The sequence below is a fragment of the Thunnus maccoyii genome, chromosome 19, assembly GCF_910596095.1.
Source record: "Thunnus maccoyii chromosome 19, fThuMac1.1, whole genome shotgun sequence".
NCBI lineage: Eukaryota > Metazoa > Chordata > Actinopteri > Scombriformes > Scombridae > Thunnus > Thunnus maccoyii.
This window is the reverse complement of record NC_056551.1, coordinates 5,508,176-5,527,648: the sequence shown is the minus strand read 5'-3', so window position 1 is coordinate 5,527,648 and position 19,473 is coordinate 5,508,176. Positions and strand designations below refer to the sequence as shown.

Here is a 19,473-nt window from a genome sequence, read left to right as displayed (position 1 = left end):
CCCTCATGGCAGAGTTCAGCTCTGATCAGTCTGATCTCAGTCACGCCTCTGAATCACACCCCTGCTGTGAAAAGCACCCCTCGTCGCGGGAATGCACATTTGAAGACAGTCGCCTCAAACGACAACCAAACGTGTAGATAACACCCACAGACCTTTTATTCATTTTAAAGTGAGTTTATGTCAAAAGGGACGAAATGCTTATGTTTTACAAGACACAGTTTACTACGAATGACAACCTACACACAATGACACAAATCAATATCATTCTCATTCCACGTCACATTCTGTTTAAAGTCCAGATAATTTGAGAGTGAACAGAATAGAATATATTTATGTTTATATATTGTGTATTTATTATATTTATTTTCTGTCTCTGTAGTTCTATATTTTATGAATTCTCTATATAGGGTATTTTTTACAGGCATTTTCTATCCCCTTTGTGATCTAAGGCCTATCTGTATAATTTTGCTTTCTGATGTATTGTTTTATTGGACAGTGTTTGTCATATACAATGTAGGTCTTCCTAATTAAAATGAAAACAAATACATGAATAAATAAACACCGAAAGTGCAAAGTGAATCCAACTAGAAACTACTTTGTTGACTGTACTCAGTGTGTTCAGTTTATTGAAGTTCATTGTCTTCAAGTTTCAAACTCACAGAGTTTACATTAGAATAACTCATGAACAACCTTTTAGTGAATTCGGTTTTAAAGCAGAATGGAAACTCGTGTTTAAGGTTAAACTGAAAAATCAACTTTTTTTATTGCGAGGTGCGATGCGCTTTTTGGACTTGTCTCTTTTCTGTTCGTTGCTCTGTCTCTGCGAGGCACTTTGATATTGTTTCACGATGGCGTCGTGGTCCTGGATGAAAATCTTGATCTAGGAAGGAGACAGTAGGAGACAGTATGTTCAGCTGATCGTCCTCTGTTGACACCCTCGCTGCTCTGTCAGGGTACATACCTTTTCCAGCTGCATCTCTGTGTCATTTATATCCACACCATCCTCTCCTCCTACAGCCCCACCTGTCGATTCATAGAGGTTGAGGGTCACCATCTTAATTTGTCCCAGTAGGAGCGTTTTCTTTGCTGCGGTTTCCTGGATGTGGTTCCACTTCCTCTCCTGTATGAAGACAGGGGACAACTGAATTTCACACAGAAGATGGTAGTTGAGTCCTTAAGCAACACTCGATCTTGTCTGAGGCCGGTTTTGACACGTGATCACGTCTCGTACCCAGATGTCAGCTTCAGAGCGCCTCTTCTCTAGTTCGGTCTGGAGCTTTGACAGCTCATTGTTCTTGTGCAGGAGCATCAAGCGATGCTGGTCCTCCAGTGTCAGCAGCTCTTTGCTCAGCTGGTCGGCCTTCTCCTCTGCCTCACGCTCCTTCTGAGAGAGCTTGTCTCGGACGTGTAGAAGATTCTCTAGATGATCTGCGAGCGCATTTACATCTTGAAACTGTAACACACATACACGCATTAAAATTAAACTTCATGATGTTCATAATGAGAACATGTCAGTGTCCTGTCCTCCGCTAACAGCATAAAAGTCATTTTAAGAAAGCCTATTCTAATGATTTTCTCAATACATTGATTAATAAGTTTGTCTATAAAATGACAGAAAATGCTCATTATAATTATAATTTCCCAGAGCCTGAGGTGGCGTCTTCAAATTCCTTGTTTTATCTAAGAAGGCAAAAGCAGCAGATCCTGACATTTCAGCAACTAGAACCTGTGAATGTTTGGCATTTCTGCTTGAAAAATGACCGAATCAATTATTCGATTATCAAAACAGTTGTCATTTAATTTTCAATTTTTTTCAGTAACACAACACTTGCAATGTGCTGCAGGGGTAGTTAGGTGGTCTCATGCATTTCAAAAAGACTTTACTCTGACAGATGGTTTATTAAATGGATAAATATAATTTTATGGTAGACTATTCCTGTATGGAAAACAAATTAAAACTTGTAAAAATCCGTGCAGTACCTTGGTCATTTTGACCACTCGCTCCATGAAGTCCCGACACACAGAGAGTCTCTGCACCTGGTGCAGTGCCTCCTGTTTCCTCTCCTTCATTTCAACATGCTCCTTCTTCAGCCTCTCTATCTCTGCCTCCTTTTCAATCATCCCCTTCCTCTCCCTCTCAACAGCTTGATCAATGTCCTTATCCTTCACAGAATGAGATGGAGTTAGTTAGTTAGTTTGAGAATCAAGGTGTACAGTCATGGCTGGATTAAGTCGCTGGGGGACCCTGGGGCAAGAATTAGCTGCTAGGTAAAATTCTTCACTTCCTTTGTGTATACTGTCCATCAATAGCACACAAAACATTGACAACATTGACCCTGGGGCCCCTCCACTCCTGGGGCCATAGAGAATTTGCCCACATTGGCTTTACTGATAACCAGCCTTGTGAACAGTCTAATACAGGAGTGTGTAATGGTCTTACCTTAAGAAACATATCAACGCTGGAGAGTAACTCCTTCGTTGTAATCCGTTTTTGTTTTAACTCCTCTCTCATCTCCTTTTCGCGCTGCTCCAAACTCTTCAATGTCTACATAAAAACACACACAGCAGGCAGAGGTTACATTACTTTATAATGTAGTATTTATAATGGACAGGTAGAAGTAATGCTGTGTTAGCACCTGCAGTTGTTCGTTGTACACTTTGGTAAGATCTTCATACTCCCGGTGTTTCTTCAGTACGTCAAATAAAAGATCGTCCAGTTCCATTGGGGGGGGTCTTGGCGCCACCAACTGAATCTCAGCAAACCTTCAGTTCACACATGAACATAGTAGAAAGTTATTAACGTTGACTGCTAAGATTGATCTTGGATCACACACAGACAGAGAGAGCCTCTGGTCTCTATGCTGGCCATTTGTGGCCATTTTAGCTGTGTTAATGTATATGACATAAAATGTCCCAAGGGTGTGGATTTTTTTCTGATTTTTTTATTTTTAACTTCAGCTCTTTAAATATGTCTATAATATGCTGTATGCATCCAATACTACCACTTGGCTCTATCGTGGCTACTTTTGGCCAGTTGAAACCTGGTAGCTGAGAGGGAATTTTAATGTTTTTTGGCCTGGCTCAAAAGAAGTAATTATACTAAAAAAAATCATTGTTACTGCTACTTATTGATAGGTATTAACCTGCTCTGATGATTAAAAGAAATATCCAGTTGCATCAATTATATGGTAAAAAATGACAATTTTCTGTTTTTTTTTTTACTGGAAAGGTAAGTGGCAATAGGCAATCTAAACAGGTATTTAAAGGGTTAAAATTCCGTCATTGATACAATTTTGGATTCCATGATCAGGACTGATGCCAATTTTAAAAAAATAACGAGTGAAAGTAGAAAATAATATTAATATATAGTGTTTCTATAGCATTTTCGGAATGTAAACAAGAGGTGGCCATTTTTGGCCACGAACAAGCTGAGTGGGAGTTTTGTCTATTTTGCTTTCCCTGCACAAAAATAACAATACATTATATCAGTGTTGTATCATATTATCATAAATCAGTGTTGTTGTTAATTAGTTACATATCCCAGAATGTGTTATTCATTATACAAGAGAAAACACTAGCACTGAGAATATGGATAATAGCTGATTTTGAGGTTGTTTTTCAACAAGCGCGTTGCGCAAATTAACTGGCATTTGAAGGGTTAAAATCCTAAAAAGGAATGGATATTTTATACTTATGACAAGAACTGATATGGGCTAAAAACTTTATGCAGTAAAAGTAGCAAGCAACATCAAAATTTTTAAAAAATTACAGACTCAGCTGAGAGAATAGTGATTTTGAACAAGACCGGAGGGTTAAACTCACCTTTGACGAGTCGGCTTCTCACGGAGAGGCCTAAAAGCCATGGTATGTTGTTGTGTTTGAAGTTTTTTCAGGCCATAAAGTCTCACAATCTCAAAGTTTCACTCTTTCTTCTGTCAACTTAGTTTTCAAACTGTGTATCCGTCTTCGTCTCCAGCGGCCCTCCTTCTCGTTTCCATGGTAACAGAAACGAGGAACGTTTAAAGGCACAAAGGCGCAATCGGGAATTCAAATGCAAACAAAAGTACAGCGCCACAAACAACATTCAAAAAATGATAGTTACTTTCCACCACTGCAAAATAGTTTCTCGGGTACATTTAGTTAGTTTCTCTTTCACTCATAGTTCCCTGTAAATTGAACACCTGCATGCTATGTAAAAGCACAGACGGAGGTGGCTTTATGCCGGCACGGGGAGATGGAAGGGAATGGACCAAGTGTTTATTCATTGAATTAAAATGCGCTATATCGGGATAGGTATCGTTATCGGGATATGAAATGACCTATATCGGGATGTGAGATTTTGGTCATATCGCCCAGCCCCAGTGTATACCATTTATTGCCCATCACAAACTGGAGACTTACGTTACTGCAAGGGTTTTTGACAACATTTAGCCGACACTTGAAAACTATTTATTAACAAATTCTGTTAGAGGATAAAATGTTATAATATAGATACAGATAATTGGAAAGTTGCACATGTCTTGAAAGTTTGTCCTCTGTTCTCTGTGTTGTCTTCATTAGCAGCTGTTGACTTCATTGCTCATTCTCAGTTAAATGCTTTTTTTTCACTTTGGTTTTACTGGAATCACACAAGTTACTTACATTTTGGTAATTCCATTGTCATTAAACAAAGGAAGGGAAGGAGGCGGTAAATAAGGTCAATAAAGAAAGCAGATAATGGAAAATGATTAAGACTTCATCAAGTTTGTGAGTCAGTCTGAGCAGACCAATTGACTCAGAAACATTGAGATTTTGTTGAATTTTCATGAGGAACAGTAGCTAATTAACACTGTATGAATATCTCATGACCGAAATAAACTAATTAAGATGGAAGCACATACAGTACACTGCCTCTGACACTGTCACTGTGCAGGATTGACATATGAGCAAAAACAGTCACGTAATTCTGAGTCACTTCAAATGTCAGTTCACTACAACAGATTTACATAATGATGTCTGATTAGATCAACATTGAGCTGGGAAGAAATGTTAAGATCATGTGCCCCAATAACAAAATTACAGTCAAAACCTAAATGATCTGAACATAAAATCTAATACTTGAAAGAATATTAGTGAAATTAGAGCAAAAGATAAAGACGGAATATTATCATACTCTAACTATTGCCCTAGATAGAAATAAAAACTGAATCATGAGAAAAAAAACCAAACAAACAACAAAATTCTTGTTTTAAAGAAATACAGTTCATAATCCTTGGTAAATACTTACAGGCTTGATTAAAAAATCTTGACTTAGGTCCCTTGAACCCTTTTATTAACACTGTAACTCAAATACAAACTCAGAGTAATCACATCTGTCCCAACTGTGTACTCTCTAATAATTGGAACCAAATCCTCCAGGAGAACACTTTGTTCCACAGAACATCACTAAAGTGACCACAAAGGGAAATATTGAGAACATAAAAATTACATAAGACATACGTTTTGTTGGCCTTCTCTTCCTGAAAAATCCAAATGAACACTTCAAAATGTTCAGGAGGAGCTCACCATGAGACATATACCCAGAATCATTATTAAAACACAAAAAATAATGTTCTTGTGGGCAGATGGTGTGTACTCCCTCTGATCTGAGTCTCAGAAATCTGTAGTGATGTGAAGAAGCACCGAAACTGCCCTGATTGTTTATGACAACAGATTATACTCCGTTACAGCCAGGACATCCACACTTTGTTATAAAGGAGGAAGTGGACAAATTTCAATTGAATTTTTTTCGTTCTTTCTTTATTTTTAGATTAGGCTGAATAATCTTCACCTTCTTTTCATGTTTTATATCTTCACGATTATGGATTACCACTGTTTTGATCTTCTACAGTAAGAATGTTACAACTGCACTCACCTAAGTTGTCCACTAGGTGGTGGTAAAGGACCATATACATGAAACTGCATCTTTAACATTCAGCTCAACAAGTATAAATGTTGACAATCATCCTTCTTTTATATACTCACCCATAAAATATCATCTTGAGAAATTTATGACTTACACTGTTGTAAAATTCATTTTTCGGGAGGATGTGACCTTGCTGAGAGGCACGTTCTGATCAGCAGGTTATGGGAGATTTGAAAGGGAGAAGGTTTGGACTTCTCACAACTTTTTTTTTTGGCTATTTCATGTTTGTTTTATTTATTCATTCATCCAGTCAACTCCTACACTCAGAAAGACTTGTTGAGCCACAACATCCCTCTTTTTCAAGCTTTTCGAGTTGAAAGTGAAAAAAAAGATTAAAAAAACAAAAATCACAGAAAGAGCAAAAGAAGACAAAGACAATAACAAATAAGATGCACCAGAACACAGAGACAACAATTCAAGAAATTACCAAAATCAATAAAGTATCATCACTTGAAAAACAAATTTAATAAGAAGCTTTGAAACTTGATTGGATGTGATCAATACTTTGCTCCCTCTCTCGTTAAAAATTGCTGCTTGAAGACATAAAGGCAGTCTGAGCATGATGTGTGACAGTGTGCTGAAATGAAACTTTTGTCCTCATACGACTTGCTCTGTGAAGAACTGAGTCTTGCTTGTGACTGCTGCAGTACCGACTGTTTCTCTGTGTGACTCCATCTCATGCTGCACTAAGCAGGTCACACACTCCTAATACCAGTTTATTGCATTTAGTATAACCTTTAGGCCAGCTGTGCTTAATGCAGCTAAGAATTCAGTGTTTTTATGGAGATTAAACTCCCACTGAGGCCGAGGTTTCTGCAGTTAGTTTGTTTAAAATAACGTACAATCTGCCAAACATGCAAAAGATTATTCGTTTATTATTAGCTGTTAAAAAGAATCATGTAAAGACAAAGTGATGTATGTATACAGGGAAAGGCTGAGGAATCTCAGATGGGCTTGTGAAAGTTGTCAAGCTGTCAAAAAAATTGGAGTGGTCAGGGAGTATTGGAAGATTGGAGAGAAGGCAGATACTCCTTAAGAGAATCTTCTTAAACTGTGCTTGTTTTATTTTTAATTCAGTGTGCTACTTCTTGCTTCATGGTACGACTTATTGCTGATATGAATAACTAATAGTCATATCAGACATTTTTTTGTGCATCAAAAAAATGTTGTGAATTTTGCATAAGTATCATGATGCAACAGATGCAGCAGCCCCTCACATAATCAAATGCTAACTCAATTGTTTGATCTAGTACCAAAAGCTGACATCAAATGTCTGGTCTGATTTGTAGTCTTGTTTACGTTTTATTTCATCATATATGTAATGATTCATTTTGCCAATTTTATTGTTTTTATTCTTCTTAGGTAAAGTTATGTTTGCTGATGTTTAGATAATGTTGAACATTTGACAACTTCTTTTGTTAAAGGAAAAAAAGGTTTCGTACAAAAACAATATTCCTCAAAGTAAATTATCAAAAAAGTTGTGTATCTCTATTGAACTTGTGTCTCAAATTCTGATAAAAAGAGCCATTTTGGGTGTCTGAGAAAAATATATTCACAGTTTTAAAGCTGTTCCTTTTGGGATTATTGTGTGTAGGAAGAAGTCTTTTTGAGACAGCGTGTGCGTCACATGATCCTGGAATACAGACTGTGGCCACTAGCCCAAAATTGCCCCACAATTCAGAGCTGTTCCTGTAGGTCTGAGCCCTAGTGGTCAACCATATTGCACCATTGATCTGTTTGCATACAGATAGAAGTTATTGCTTCAGTTTAGATAGAAACGGCAGCAGCTTCGATGCATGTTCCTGCTCGCCAGACTGACCCCCAGTGACATTCATGTCTCATCCACTATGGCTTCTTATATGGTGTCTAATTGTGATTAATGGAAGACAGTTTCAGGGGTCACTACCCTGACAGTAAGCTGGAGCCATGTGGTGTCAGAGTGTCACTGCAGAGTGATGAAGTGTAGTGACATGAAACAGGCAATCAGCATGCAGAGGTTCTTTTCTCCTGATCGTTTGATCCAAGGTCCAGATTTAGTAGCAAAGGTAATCATACCTTTGCTGTCAGAGCCTCTGGACTCTGCACGGACCTGTCTGTAAAAATCAGGACAGCAAATATACTGAAGTCTCCTTTAAAGGTCCAATTTGTAGAATTTAGTGGCACTTAGTGGAACGGACTTGGCAGAAATGGAATAAAATATTCATAAGTATGTTTTAATTAGTGTATAACAAAAATAAGAATCAGGTTTTTATTACCTTAGAATAAGCCCTTTATAGCTACATGGGGAGCAGGTCCCCTTCAATGGAGGTCGCCATGTTGCACCGCCATGTTTCTACAGTGGCCCAGAATGGACAAACCAAACACTGGCTCTAGAGAGGGCCTTCTGCATTTTTTCGTAAGTTTTGTGGCCACCATAGGTTCTCCTACACACTTGGAAGGGGACGGGTAGGGGAGGGGTATTCAATTTGTTGCAATTTGCAACCTCATCACTAGATGCCACTAAATCCTATATGCTGGTCTTTTAAAAGCTCACTTTCACAGTTTAATGAAGATTTTAAGATACACATTTTATTTATTATTATTTATTGATTGATTTATTATTTTTGTTTTTTTTAATCTTATTTATTATTTTTTATTTTTTTAATATTTTAGCTTATGTATTTATATATGTATGGAAGGATGGATGGGTGAATGACAGAATGGGTAAAACAATGGATGGACGAATGAAAGAATGGATAAAACGACGACTGGATGAATGATAGAATGGATAAAACAATGGATGGATGAATGGTAGAATGGATAAAACAATGGATGGATGAAGGGATGAAGGGATGAATGGCAGAATGCGTAAAACTGGATGGATGAATAATGGATTGGGTAAAATAATAGATGGATGAATGAATGATAGAATGGGTAAACATGGATGGATGAATGATTGGTTAAAAGAATGAATGGATGATTGGTAGAATGGGTAAAAGAATGAATGGATGGATGGGTGGACAAATGGGTAAAAGAATGAATGGATGGATGGGTGGACAAATGGGTAAAAGAATGGATGGATGGATGATAGAATGGGAAAAGAATGGATGGATGAGTGGGTAAAAGAATGAATGGTAGGATGGGTAAAAGAATGAATGGATGGATGGATCAACAGATGGGTAAAAGAATAGATGGATGGATGGATGAATGGTAGAATGTGCAATAAAGTGGATGGATGAATGGATGGATGTTGTAGCTGGAGTATTGGAGCAGGCAGCAGATCAATGTGTGTCACCTGACTGGACATGTGACTGTGTGAGAGAAGACTGATATCAATCAATTCTGAGGCCACAGCTCAGTGACATGATGACTCTGACCTTGGATAGACACCATTAATTAAACTCTGTCAAGCTCTTTATCACTCACTGCTCCCCCTCATGTGGACGGTCCATCAGTCAGCAGCAGCAGCTGGCTGTCAGCTGAGAGCAGGATAATGTGTGCGTTCAGCGTGCTTACATCACTGCATTATGCAACATTATCAAACATATGTGGGTGGAATTGTAAACAGCAGTTCCAGCTCAGAGTTGAGCTGTTGTCAGTGATGATGTGGACTCACAGCTCACACACATAAAATCAATGCTGAGTCTGCAGGAAGTGAGAAAAATCAATCAAATGTGGGGCTGCACAATAAAGTGTTACAGTTTGTAGCCTGGAAACCTGGATGTTTTTTCAAATGTGGCTTTCAGATTATGCAGAACATAAGGTCTGAATTCAGGTACACCACAATGGACAGCACTCTATTACAGTTAAAGTCAGGCATTCACAATGATATTTAACCATGGATGGTTTATGAGACAAAAGGCCCCTGGGCACAGACATGTCAACCTCTTAGCTACCAGCAAGAGATGTGTATTTCCCTCTGAAATGTAATGGAGGACAAGAAGAGTATCTTAAAATGAAAATATTTCAGGAGCACCAGCACCCCAAAACTGTATTTCCCACCTACACTTCATCACATTACACCTGTTTTTGTATTTTCAATGCATAAATTCAATTCAAAATCTGCCATGAGAACCCTGAGAAAAGCTGAGTTCTGCATGTTTGACAAACAGACAAACATGCAGAAGTCAAACTGAATGTCTTTGTATCTTAAAGATAAAATGCATTTTTATGCACTGCAGTAAACCAATAACAACAACATGCCAGGGATAGAGCCATTCAGAATCAGTGGTCTTAGAGCAAATGTGCTGCAGTGAATGATGCCTTAATTTTTCCTGTGGGTTCTCCTGATGAAAGAAGGGTTCATTTTATTGACTGACAGGGAAAGGTCAGAGCGGGAACGCCACCCCTGGGCCTTTAAAGATGGAGTGATATTTCATGGGAAGAAATCAAAATAAGGCCTCTAAATGGAGCCTATGGGGAACAGAGACCCAGCTGCATTATTGACAGGGGAGGGAAAAAAAACGAAGGAGCTGTGTCAGAGACGAGAGCTGGAGAGGGATCAAGTCTGACATTCTTACTGTCATTTAGTTGATTTCCCACTCGACTTACGTTTCCTCCTACCTGTGGAACACATTTCATGTTATCCAAACAAATATGAGAACATTATCAATGACTGAGGGAAGTTCTCATTACAGATAAGAATTCTGTGGTTGGATTTGTCCAAACATGGACAAATGAATATGTAGTGAGTTGGATGATTGGAAACCCAATTCCAAGAACAATAACAATTCTTAAAAAAAATTAAAACAATTCTTCAATAAATATAGGCATAATAGATACAAAGCAGCACTGTGTGTCACACATGCCTTCCTCACGATGTCCTGACACACAATGAAAATTGCGTCACCTCAGTGTTTCAATTTTACAGGGTAGTCACCACATACTCAGATGTAAATGAGCTCAGCTGCAATTCATCTGATTTGCATTAAGTGCCACTAAATAAGATCTGTTGCCGGGCTGTTTTGACGTGTGTTACACATGTCTGGAAAGCAAAACCAAAGCTTTCAGCTGCTGAACTTGGTTTATTGGTTGAGGAGAAGACACTTTTGGGACTGTAAGTTTTCATTCATCCCGCAAAAAGGCGGCTTTGTGTATGATGGGAATTATTAAATAGTCTGATGATGTCGGCCCCAAAAACTTTGATAAAATGTTTTGATAATGCTTTGATAAAACTCCTTTGACTAGATAATTTGTGTAAACAGATAACAAATAATTTAACAGCCTATTTAATACTAATGGCTGTTTCTTTCACATCACACTGGACTGTAGCAGCTGTGAGCCATTAAAAGTCAGCAAGATAAGCAGAAGGCCTCTGAGGGAAACAGAAAGGTAGAGTTGTGTGAAAAATAGCAGATTGTTTCATTGTTGCTAGTGCTGATAAGTCCCAGTGTTTGATTTGTCTCAGTATACTCAAGTCTGGACCTCTAAATGTATCGAGTATTTCAAGCATTTTGAGTTTTCCAGTTCTAGGTGTTTTGTTACTCTCAGAACACTACAATGCTAACCAGATGTGTGCGTATCAAGTGGTAGTAAGTACAATTATGCATTTTCTTTGCAAAATACCAGGCTGTATGCTACATGAAGTTGATAACTTATGAAATCAATTGTTTTTTCATTTACTTACTGTGATAATTGTGTTGATTCTACATGGGTATTGTTTTTACCAGAAATAAAGAAAAATCTACCAATTTGTATGTTTTATGATGACAAAATAAGAAATGAGCTGGAGACAATAAAGACATTTCAACCAACATGCAAAACAATTGTTAACAGGCACTAAAGTAGTCTAACTACTGTATCAACCAAAGTGTCAAACTTTAGAGTGTGAGTATATGGCTACTTCCTGGAGGTTGTACGTACCAGATTTGTTCGTTCATTTCATGCCTGCACTGATTATTGCTCTTTTGTCTTGTGTTGTGCTGCTGAGCAGTGAGCTTTGGTAAAGTAACTATATAATGCAATAGTGGTGCTTTGAGCTACATGCTAATATCAACATGCCACCAAAGTTATTACAGTCATCCTGTGGATCCTGTTGAGATATTTCAATCTGGATCAAAGTTGCAGACAAACAGACTGACATTGCCACACATAGAGCCATAGTGCCGGCGTGGCTAAAAACAGTGTCATGAAATACTACAGACTACTAAAGGGAAATGTAATGCAAAAATTTACTTATGTATATGTGACCTCAAATAACTAATTTGTCTGCTCAGTATACTTTTTCTACTACCTCTATCTTGTAATTTTTACTCTCAAAATACTTGTTTGAGTACATATGTTTAAGGGATGTTAAAGATACACAATATTGCCTTTTACAACAAAACATGGTTTATCCTCTTCTTGTAGTTCAAAATCTAAATGAAATTGCACTAAATCTGAGTGTCATGGGGACAAGGAGAAATACTATATAAGATACTGTATTAATTTGAGAGAATGAATTCAGTAATTTTAGCACAATTTAGTAATTTGAGGGCATGATTAAGATTAAGATTTTTGTGGGAGAGTCTGTAATTTTAGTGAACAAAGTAATAACTTGAGGGAACAACACATGAGGACTTCCTCTAATTTCACATTTTCCTTTTCGTTCTCTTTTTGACTGCACTCACAGAATGAATGTGTAACTCAGTGCATGTGCATGTGAGTGTGCCTGCATGTGTGACTAATCTACCTGCCCTAATGGCACCATTAGAGTGTTTCATTGGGGCCCAATTAGGCTGAGGCCTGCTCTTAATGGAGCCAGAGAGTCTCTAAACCGAAAGCACAGTCCACTGGCTGGAGAAGGACATTTCGCTCCGGCAATAATAAGGCATAACAAGATCTGCAAAGTGTTCTAATGGTAAAATCAATACTAAACTGAAATGTTGCCATGGACACGTGGAAACTGGCGGAGGAAAGTGGAGAGGCGCAGGTGATCTCGTGTTGGAATATTGAGGTTGAGTGTTGCATGGTTTTATCTTCAATGATGGAAGAAGAAAAATTGTTGACCTGAAAGTGCAGAGAGCACTTATAAATATATGTTCTCATCGGAAGAAAAAGTACAAAACAACACGCAGTAACATGCATTGTACTGTTACAAATGTTCATGTACAGTGTTTCTTGACTTGTTTGACTGCCAGGACTAAAGTTACCTTCATCAGTGAAGTTATGTTTTTGGTTAATTTATTTATTTGTTTGAGTGATTGCTAGTTATAACTATATTACAAAAACAAATTTTAATGAAATTTGGCAAATGAAAAAGTGTTAAGTTCTGGATTCAATAGTGCCACCATGTGGCCTTTTTTTTTTACAAGCACTTCGTGTTTTGACTCAAAACTCCTGAAACATGAGTTGCCTGTGTTCATTAGAGGCCACGCCTATTATCCTATGATCAGATTTTCTACTGCACTGGTGGGTGTGGTCACCCCACAGGGATAAATAGCAGCACTACTCCCAACAATAATAATTAGCGAGGTAGCATCTACAGTCAAAACTCCAATCCAGTGGTTTGGATTTTGCTTATTCTTCACTACTCCTCCCAAGGAGTTCATCTCATGTGCACCATATTTGGTACGCAATCCTAATTTTTAATTTAATTTAATTTTTTCTTTGAATTGGTTTGAACAATTACCCACATTAGCTTGGCACACAGAGCTAATCATGGGTCCTCACAATTCCTAGTAACCAAGAGCCGAAACCCAAGTCATGCTGGTCCAAATGTGGTCAAGGTAGAGTCCTGTTTTCCACTTGGTGTGTCAATATATATAAAACCCAAGTGTATCTGAGACGCTGTATCAGTTCTGATCACGAGGTATGTCACAATCATGATGGGAGAAAAATGATTGATACTGCTGCTCTTTTGACACCATGGCTGCTTGGTAATTGGTGAAGCAGCTGCCCGTGTCAGCGCTCTCTTTTTGTTTGGGTCTGTTCAGGTCAACTGCATTTTGGATTTGATGTAACTCTAATTTTATGGCATTTCACCTGAAGATGGTGATTCAGCAACATGAACATTTTAAATGTTTTCTGCTATTATATGGACATAATACATTCAAGGCTTCAGTATGCTTGAAGCAAACTAGTTTGTACAACATGTTAGAGCCTCGTCCTGGCTACATCTCACTGTGTCCCCAAACACTACAAGAATTCTGTGTCTTTTTCATGTCTTTGTAGTGTCTATGTGATGAATCTTACAAATAGGGTGCAAACTTTCAGACAGTCTTTCTACAAAGGCATTCATGGTGTTGCATGAAAAATGACGGCAGTTGTACAAAAGAATGTTCAGGGTACAGATTTCAGGCTATCATCTCCTTAATTTATTGTATTATTACCTCTAGTTCTTTACTGACTGAGGAGTACTCCAACATTATAAACAGACCAATAGTATCTTGCGGAGCACAAGAATATGTGTTTGAGATGTCAATATTAAACTTAGGCTTGTGTTGCTGATACAACATACAACAGAAATGGACAATTATTTCTTCACTGCAGTTGCTCTGTATTTCATTAATGGTGTACTTTAAACATTTAATGGTGTTTGCTGGGATTTAGCTGGACAGTTTTCAGTGTTCCACTTGAGGTTGGTATTAGGTTGTGATGCATGCTAAATTTCTCAAGGGTGCATCACGGCAGTATGCATGCATCTGGTGGTGCTCTACAGACCTCCATAGTTGGGTCATTTCCAAGTGAGTAGCTCCGGGTCTGAAAAGTGAAGCAAATGTGTAAGTGACTTAAACCTGCATTTTCTCTAATGGCCAGCAGGTGGTGACTCCACCGGTTCCAAAAAGAAATCCGATTGTATGGAAGTCTATGAGAAAATGACCCTACTTCTCACTTGATTTATTACCTCAGTAAACAGTTTCCTAATGTGTTTCTGATCTCAATCGCTAATTTCAAGTGTTCTTCAATACAGCATGATGTTCGTTTTGTAAATTATGGCCTCATTTAGAGTAAAATAGATGATAAAGGAAGGAATGCTGTAGGGCGTGGCTACCTTGTGTTTGACAAGTTGCTACCATGGCAATGTTGGTTAGATAACATAACCGTGGTGATTCACAGAGTAAAGGCATAGCTGTAGCCGTCGCTATTTCAGTGTGTTTTCAGTTTGGAATCTGATGTTCAGTTTTTTGAGTAAGTACATTTTGTTTTAATAGTTTAAGCCTGTTTTTCGCTAGCAAAAATTAGCATTAGCATTATCACAGTTAACCATCGACTCACACTATCACACCTATGCTCACCTGGCCAATCACTGCCTAAAGTGGGTGTGAATGTTGGATTGCCTGTTTTGGAAAGTTAAAAAAAAATGTGAACACAACCACCTCTGATTCTGTTTTCATAAAGGGGGGTTCAGATGTTCTTAGACAATCTGACTAGCACTTCATATGACGCAAACTGAGGCCTTCCTACAACAACCTGAGTCATATTACACTTGCAGATTGATTATCTGAATATAGAAACATCAGCTAACTGTAAGCATAGATGCTTTTCTTCACATTGCAACCAATTGGGTAGCAGCACTGCTGTTTGTCTTACCTAACAGGTGAAATCTATTGGTGCTGAAGCCGAGAGTGATGCCTGTATCCTTTTGTCAGAGGTTACATACAGTGCCCACAGACACACAAGGGTTGGCTGATTTCTGAGAAGAATTGTGCATCCACACAGCTCTCAGACATAAACAGGACCATGTTACTGTGAAGAGATTAATACTGTTGACTCGATCGACCAGCAAAGAATTACAAACGGATAATGACAAAGCTGTCTGTCAGTCTGACTGTGGAGCAGTTTTAGAGGTGAGAGAGAGTCACTGGAGAGTGTTGTTTTCTCTTTTTCCTGCTCAGAATGTCAGGTACTCTGTTAATGAGAAAAGCGTGGATGTCAGAGCCAGAACTCATGGGCAGTCTCTGGCCGTCTCCAAGGAAACAATTAAGACTCTCTCTCTTCATGGGCAACCATGACCCTCATTTTCAGCATGAAGAAAATCTCTCTTCTGTTTCTCCTCTCTCATCTATTAGGGGTGTTTCTGAGATATCATATTCTTTTGCAAAGCACAGTTAATAAGTTCAAAACAAGTTTTTGCTCATTTACAGTTTGTTCATTTTTATTCAGATTTTTAATCCCATTAGGAAAACATTTCACTGAAAATCACTTCTGGTTTTTCTGAAGACAAAACCAGTGTGTTTTTGCACATATTCTTTACATTACTGCTGTACATACTGTATTTTCCAAGGCATATAAGTAAGTTTCAGAGTGCTGAATGTGTTTCTCTTTCTTTCCAGGCATTTCTTGGTTTCCATTCATTTCAGTATCTTATGAAATCAAATTGCAGACACTTAAACTTGCTTGAGCGCAATCTATTACCATGAATATACCCAGTTTTTTTTGTTTTCTTATTCTCCATTTCTTGTTGCCATGATAACACAGTTGAAAAGTGTCAATTATACTGTCTGTATGTGGGCAGGAAGCTCTGAAATCTGGGATATAGACTGTATTCATAAGCTGAAGCAGGATGGGAGGAGTTACTGTATTTCTGCCAACTACATGTAGTGTTCTGGAAGTCCTGTTCATTTCATACATTGGAAATGTTAGTTGACTGACAGTTAGAGCACTTCAATGCTTGAATGGACATTAAACCATCCTTGTTGAATCATCTGTGCAAAAGAGGAGCAAATGTACCAGAAAATATCAATAAGAAAGTCCCTCTCCAGTCAAAAATATGTTTTTCTTCTTGTTCCCTCATTTGGATGTTTGAGCTTCACTGTGCAGAATGATGTATGTGCAGTCTGACACTAGAAGACTGTTTTCATATTCATCTGTTGAAGAGGGCAAGTTTCTCTGGGCTCACTGAAAATCTGAGTTAAAGATGTGGTCCTGTAAGCATGACTAGTTTACTCATGGTTCAGTATGAAACATATAAAAGTATGATGTGGAAACTTGAAGCCTCTAGTGCACATACACTGAAAATGGACTTTTTAGTAAAGGGACATCTTGTCCAGTGATGAAATGTTTTAAATGAACAATATTTGCATATTCATAGATTCTGGATTTTTATTGAGGGTGGAGGGGAGGAGAGTAGATGTCATTTTAAGGATTGGAACATGGTAATCGAACATTTTTTGTGGGAAAACCATATCAGACACAAATTATTATTCAAAGAAGAGGATTTTTATAGTATATGTCAAAACATGAGGGTTCTTTAAGAAAAGAAGAAAACATTCAAGAGTTTAAATCAGTTTACTTTCTGGGTCAGTGTAAGATGAATTCAGTAATGGTGCAGTGTTTTGTTCTTAACTGCAGCAATGAAGGTTTGAATTTGAGTTTGCTACATCTGATTTGCGACTCTGATTCACCATTATTTAGAGCCATCTTCCATATCGAAATGACAAAAAAATACATCAAAACATGATTCCTCAGAATTGAAATCTAAACAATTAAAGCTGACATACATAACAGGAATCTATATCTATATCATTAAATTATCCACAAAACTCATATGTTTCTATGTTATCTGTGTTCTGCTTTTTCAGCTCTAATGATGGTAATGTCATTCTTTCTGTCCAAGAGAAGTCCACCACTTTGGTCAAGACTGAAATATCTCAACAACTATTTAAGGAATTACTGTGAAACTTGGTACAGATATTTATGTTCCCCAGAGGATGAATCCTTCTGACTTTGGTGATCCCCTGACTTTCCCTCTAGTGCCACCATGAGGTTGACATTTTTGCTTTTTTGTGAAATGTCTCAAGAACTAGCAGGAGGACTGTGGAGTCAGATCTTTACTTCATTAGTATCTGCAGCATTCTCCATAGCCAGAATCGACCAGCTGTTCTATAAAGAACTCTGTAGTCTGGAGAGTCTTTCTCTGTCTCCCTCTTGTCTTTCCTAAACTCTCTGTCGATCGCACACCAACCCACCCACCCACACACACACACACACACACACACACACACACACACACACACACACACACACACACACACACTCTCTTTTCCTCAGACTTTCCATCCATTCTTCTGCACCACAGTAGCGTAGGCAGAAATCACAGTGTGGGTGGGCACAGAGAAAATCAGGTGTGCCTTGTCTGTCCAAGACCAATCATACTTAAAGGAACAGTGTGTAGGATTTAGTGGAATCTAGCAGTGAGTTTGCAGATTGCAACCAACTGAATAACCGTCCCCTCACCCTCTCCTTCCAAGCGTATAGGAGAACCTACTGTGGCCGCGAAACTCGTGAAAAACGTGAAGGCCCTCTGTAGACCCAGTGTTTGGTTTGTCCGTTCTGGGCTACTGCAAAAACATGGCTGTGCAACATGGCGGCCTCCATGGAAGAGGACCTGATCCCTATGTGGATATAAAGGGCTCATTCTAAGGTAACAAAAACACAATGATTCTTATTTTCAGGTGATTATACACTAATTAAAACATACTTATGAATATTATATTCCATTTCTGCCAAGTCCATTCCACTAGATGCCACTAATTTCTACACACTGCACCTTTAATAGGTTCTGAAATGCATATGTTAACCAAAATATTACATTACAACTATATTTGCCTGAATGCACCAAAGTTTAATCATACAAGCCTTATACACCATCAGAGGTAATGTTACAAGCACCAAGATGAACATTAACAGCATCACATAGCCTGGCACGGCAGCCACATATTCACACACACACACGTGGGCGCACACACACACAGCTAACAGACGCAACAGCTTCATTAATCAAACGTATGGATGGAGGTACATCGGCACCAACATGCTCACTAACATTAGAAATGGCACTTTAACATAGCCTGTCACATAAACCACACACACACACACACACACACACACACACACACACACACACACACAGCAACATCACCATAAATTCCACTTGTGCACCTAACAAAAGCTATACCCAATAAACAATAATGAAATAAACAGTAATGAAATAGGCAATAGGCTACTACAGTCTGAAACTGTAAGTAAGTTTACTTCTGATGATTACAGCAGGAGATGACGGGGTTTGGTGTTGAACACTGAAATGATTTCATTATAATCCAACGATTCAGTCAGTTCTCTTTCAAAGGAGAACAGGGACAAAGAGCTCAGTCTGTATATCATCATTAATGCCCTGATGCTAGTTTTTATCCAAATGACAGTTGAAAAGAGTCTTTCAACTGTACAGCTTGTTATGGGTAGGGTGACGACGGCCTGTAGGCGATGATTCATTTTGTCACTATGTCACTGGGGCATGCATCGAGCACCTCAGCTAATGATGGAAAGGCTCCTGTCTGCTGTGATCTTTTTTTTCAGGTGCTGGCATTAACACAGCCTTCCAGCACACACTTTTCCATCACTGTGGAAGATGCAGAACATGAAGTAAACACTTCATGTCCTGAATCTTCCAGAGCGGCTGATGGCTTTGCTTGTATCCTTCGGTTCGGCCCAGCGCTGTAGCGTTTGCACTGCTACCCTTGTGTTTGACACAAAATTGGAAAAGATGTTTCCAGTCTTTGAAGCCAGTTTTTATGAATTGGCCCTCTGTGGTTGCTTCGGGGAAATGGCGACATGCCTTATAAAACACAGTG

The 19,473-nt window shown here is 38.4% G+C and overlaps 1 protein-coding gene across 1 annotated transcript; it reads right to left on the bottom strand.

The window, feature by feature from the left end:
* Window positions 1-731: 731 nt before the first annotated feature.
* On the bottom strand, window positions 732-4,030 carry LOC121885759 (coiled-coil domain-containing protein 42 like-2-like). Its single transcript, XM_042395486.1, has 7 exons — window positions 3,823-4,030; window positions 2,637-2,763; window positions 2,441-2,545; window positions 1,981-2,163; window positions 1,232-1,453; window positions 962-1,120; window positions 732-880 (listed from the first exon to the last, which is right to left on the bottom strand). Exons 1-7 carry the CDS (start codon window positions 3,861-3,863, stop codon window positions 752-754), a joined length of 966 nt encoding a protein of 321 aa, XP_042251420.1. The 5' UTR covers window positions 3,864-4,030; the 3' UTR covers window positions 732-751.
* Window positions 4,031-19,473: the final 15,443 nt, after the last annotated feature.

Bases quoted from the DNA above. Each gene is read 5' to 3' on its own strand.
- LOC121885759 (XM_042395486.1), bottom strand. From the start codon at position 3,863: ATGGCTTTTAGGCCTCTCCGTGAGAAGCCGACTCGTCAAAG. The intron at 2,164-2,440 runs GTAAGACCATTA...CATTCTGTGAAG, and splicing joins GCGTTGATATGTTTCTTAAG to GATAAGGACATTGATCAAGC. The intron at 881-961 runs GTATGTACCCTG...TCTCCTTCCTAG, and splicing joins CAGAGATGCAGCTGGAAAAG to ATCAAGATTTTCATCCAGGA.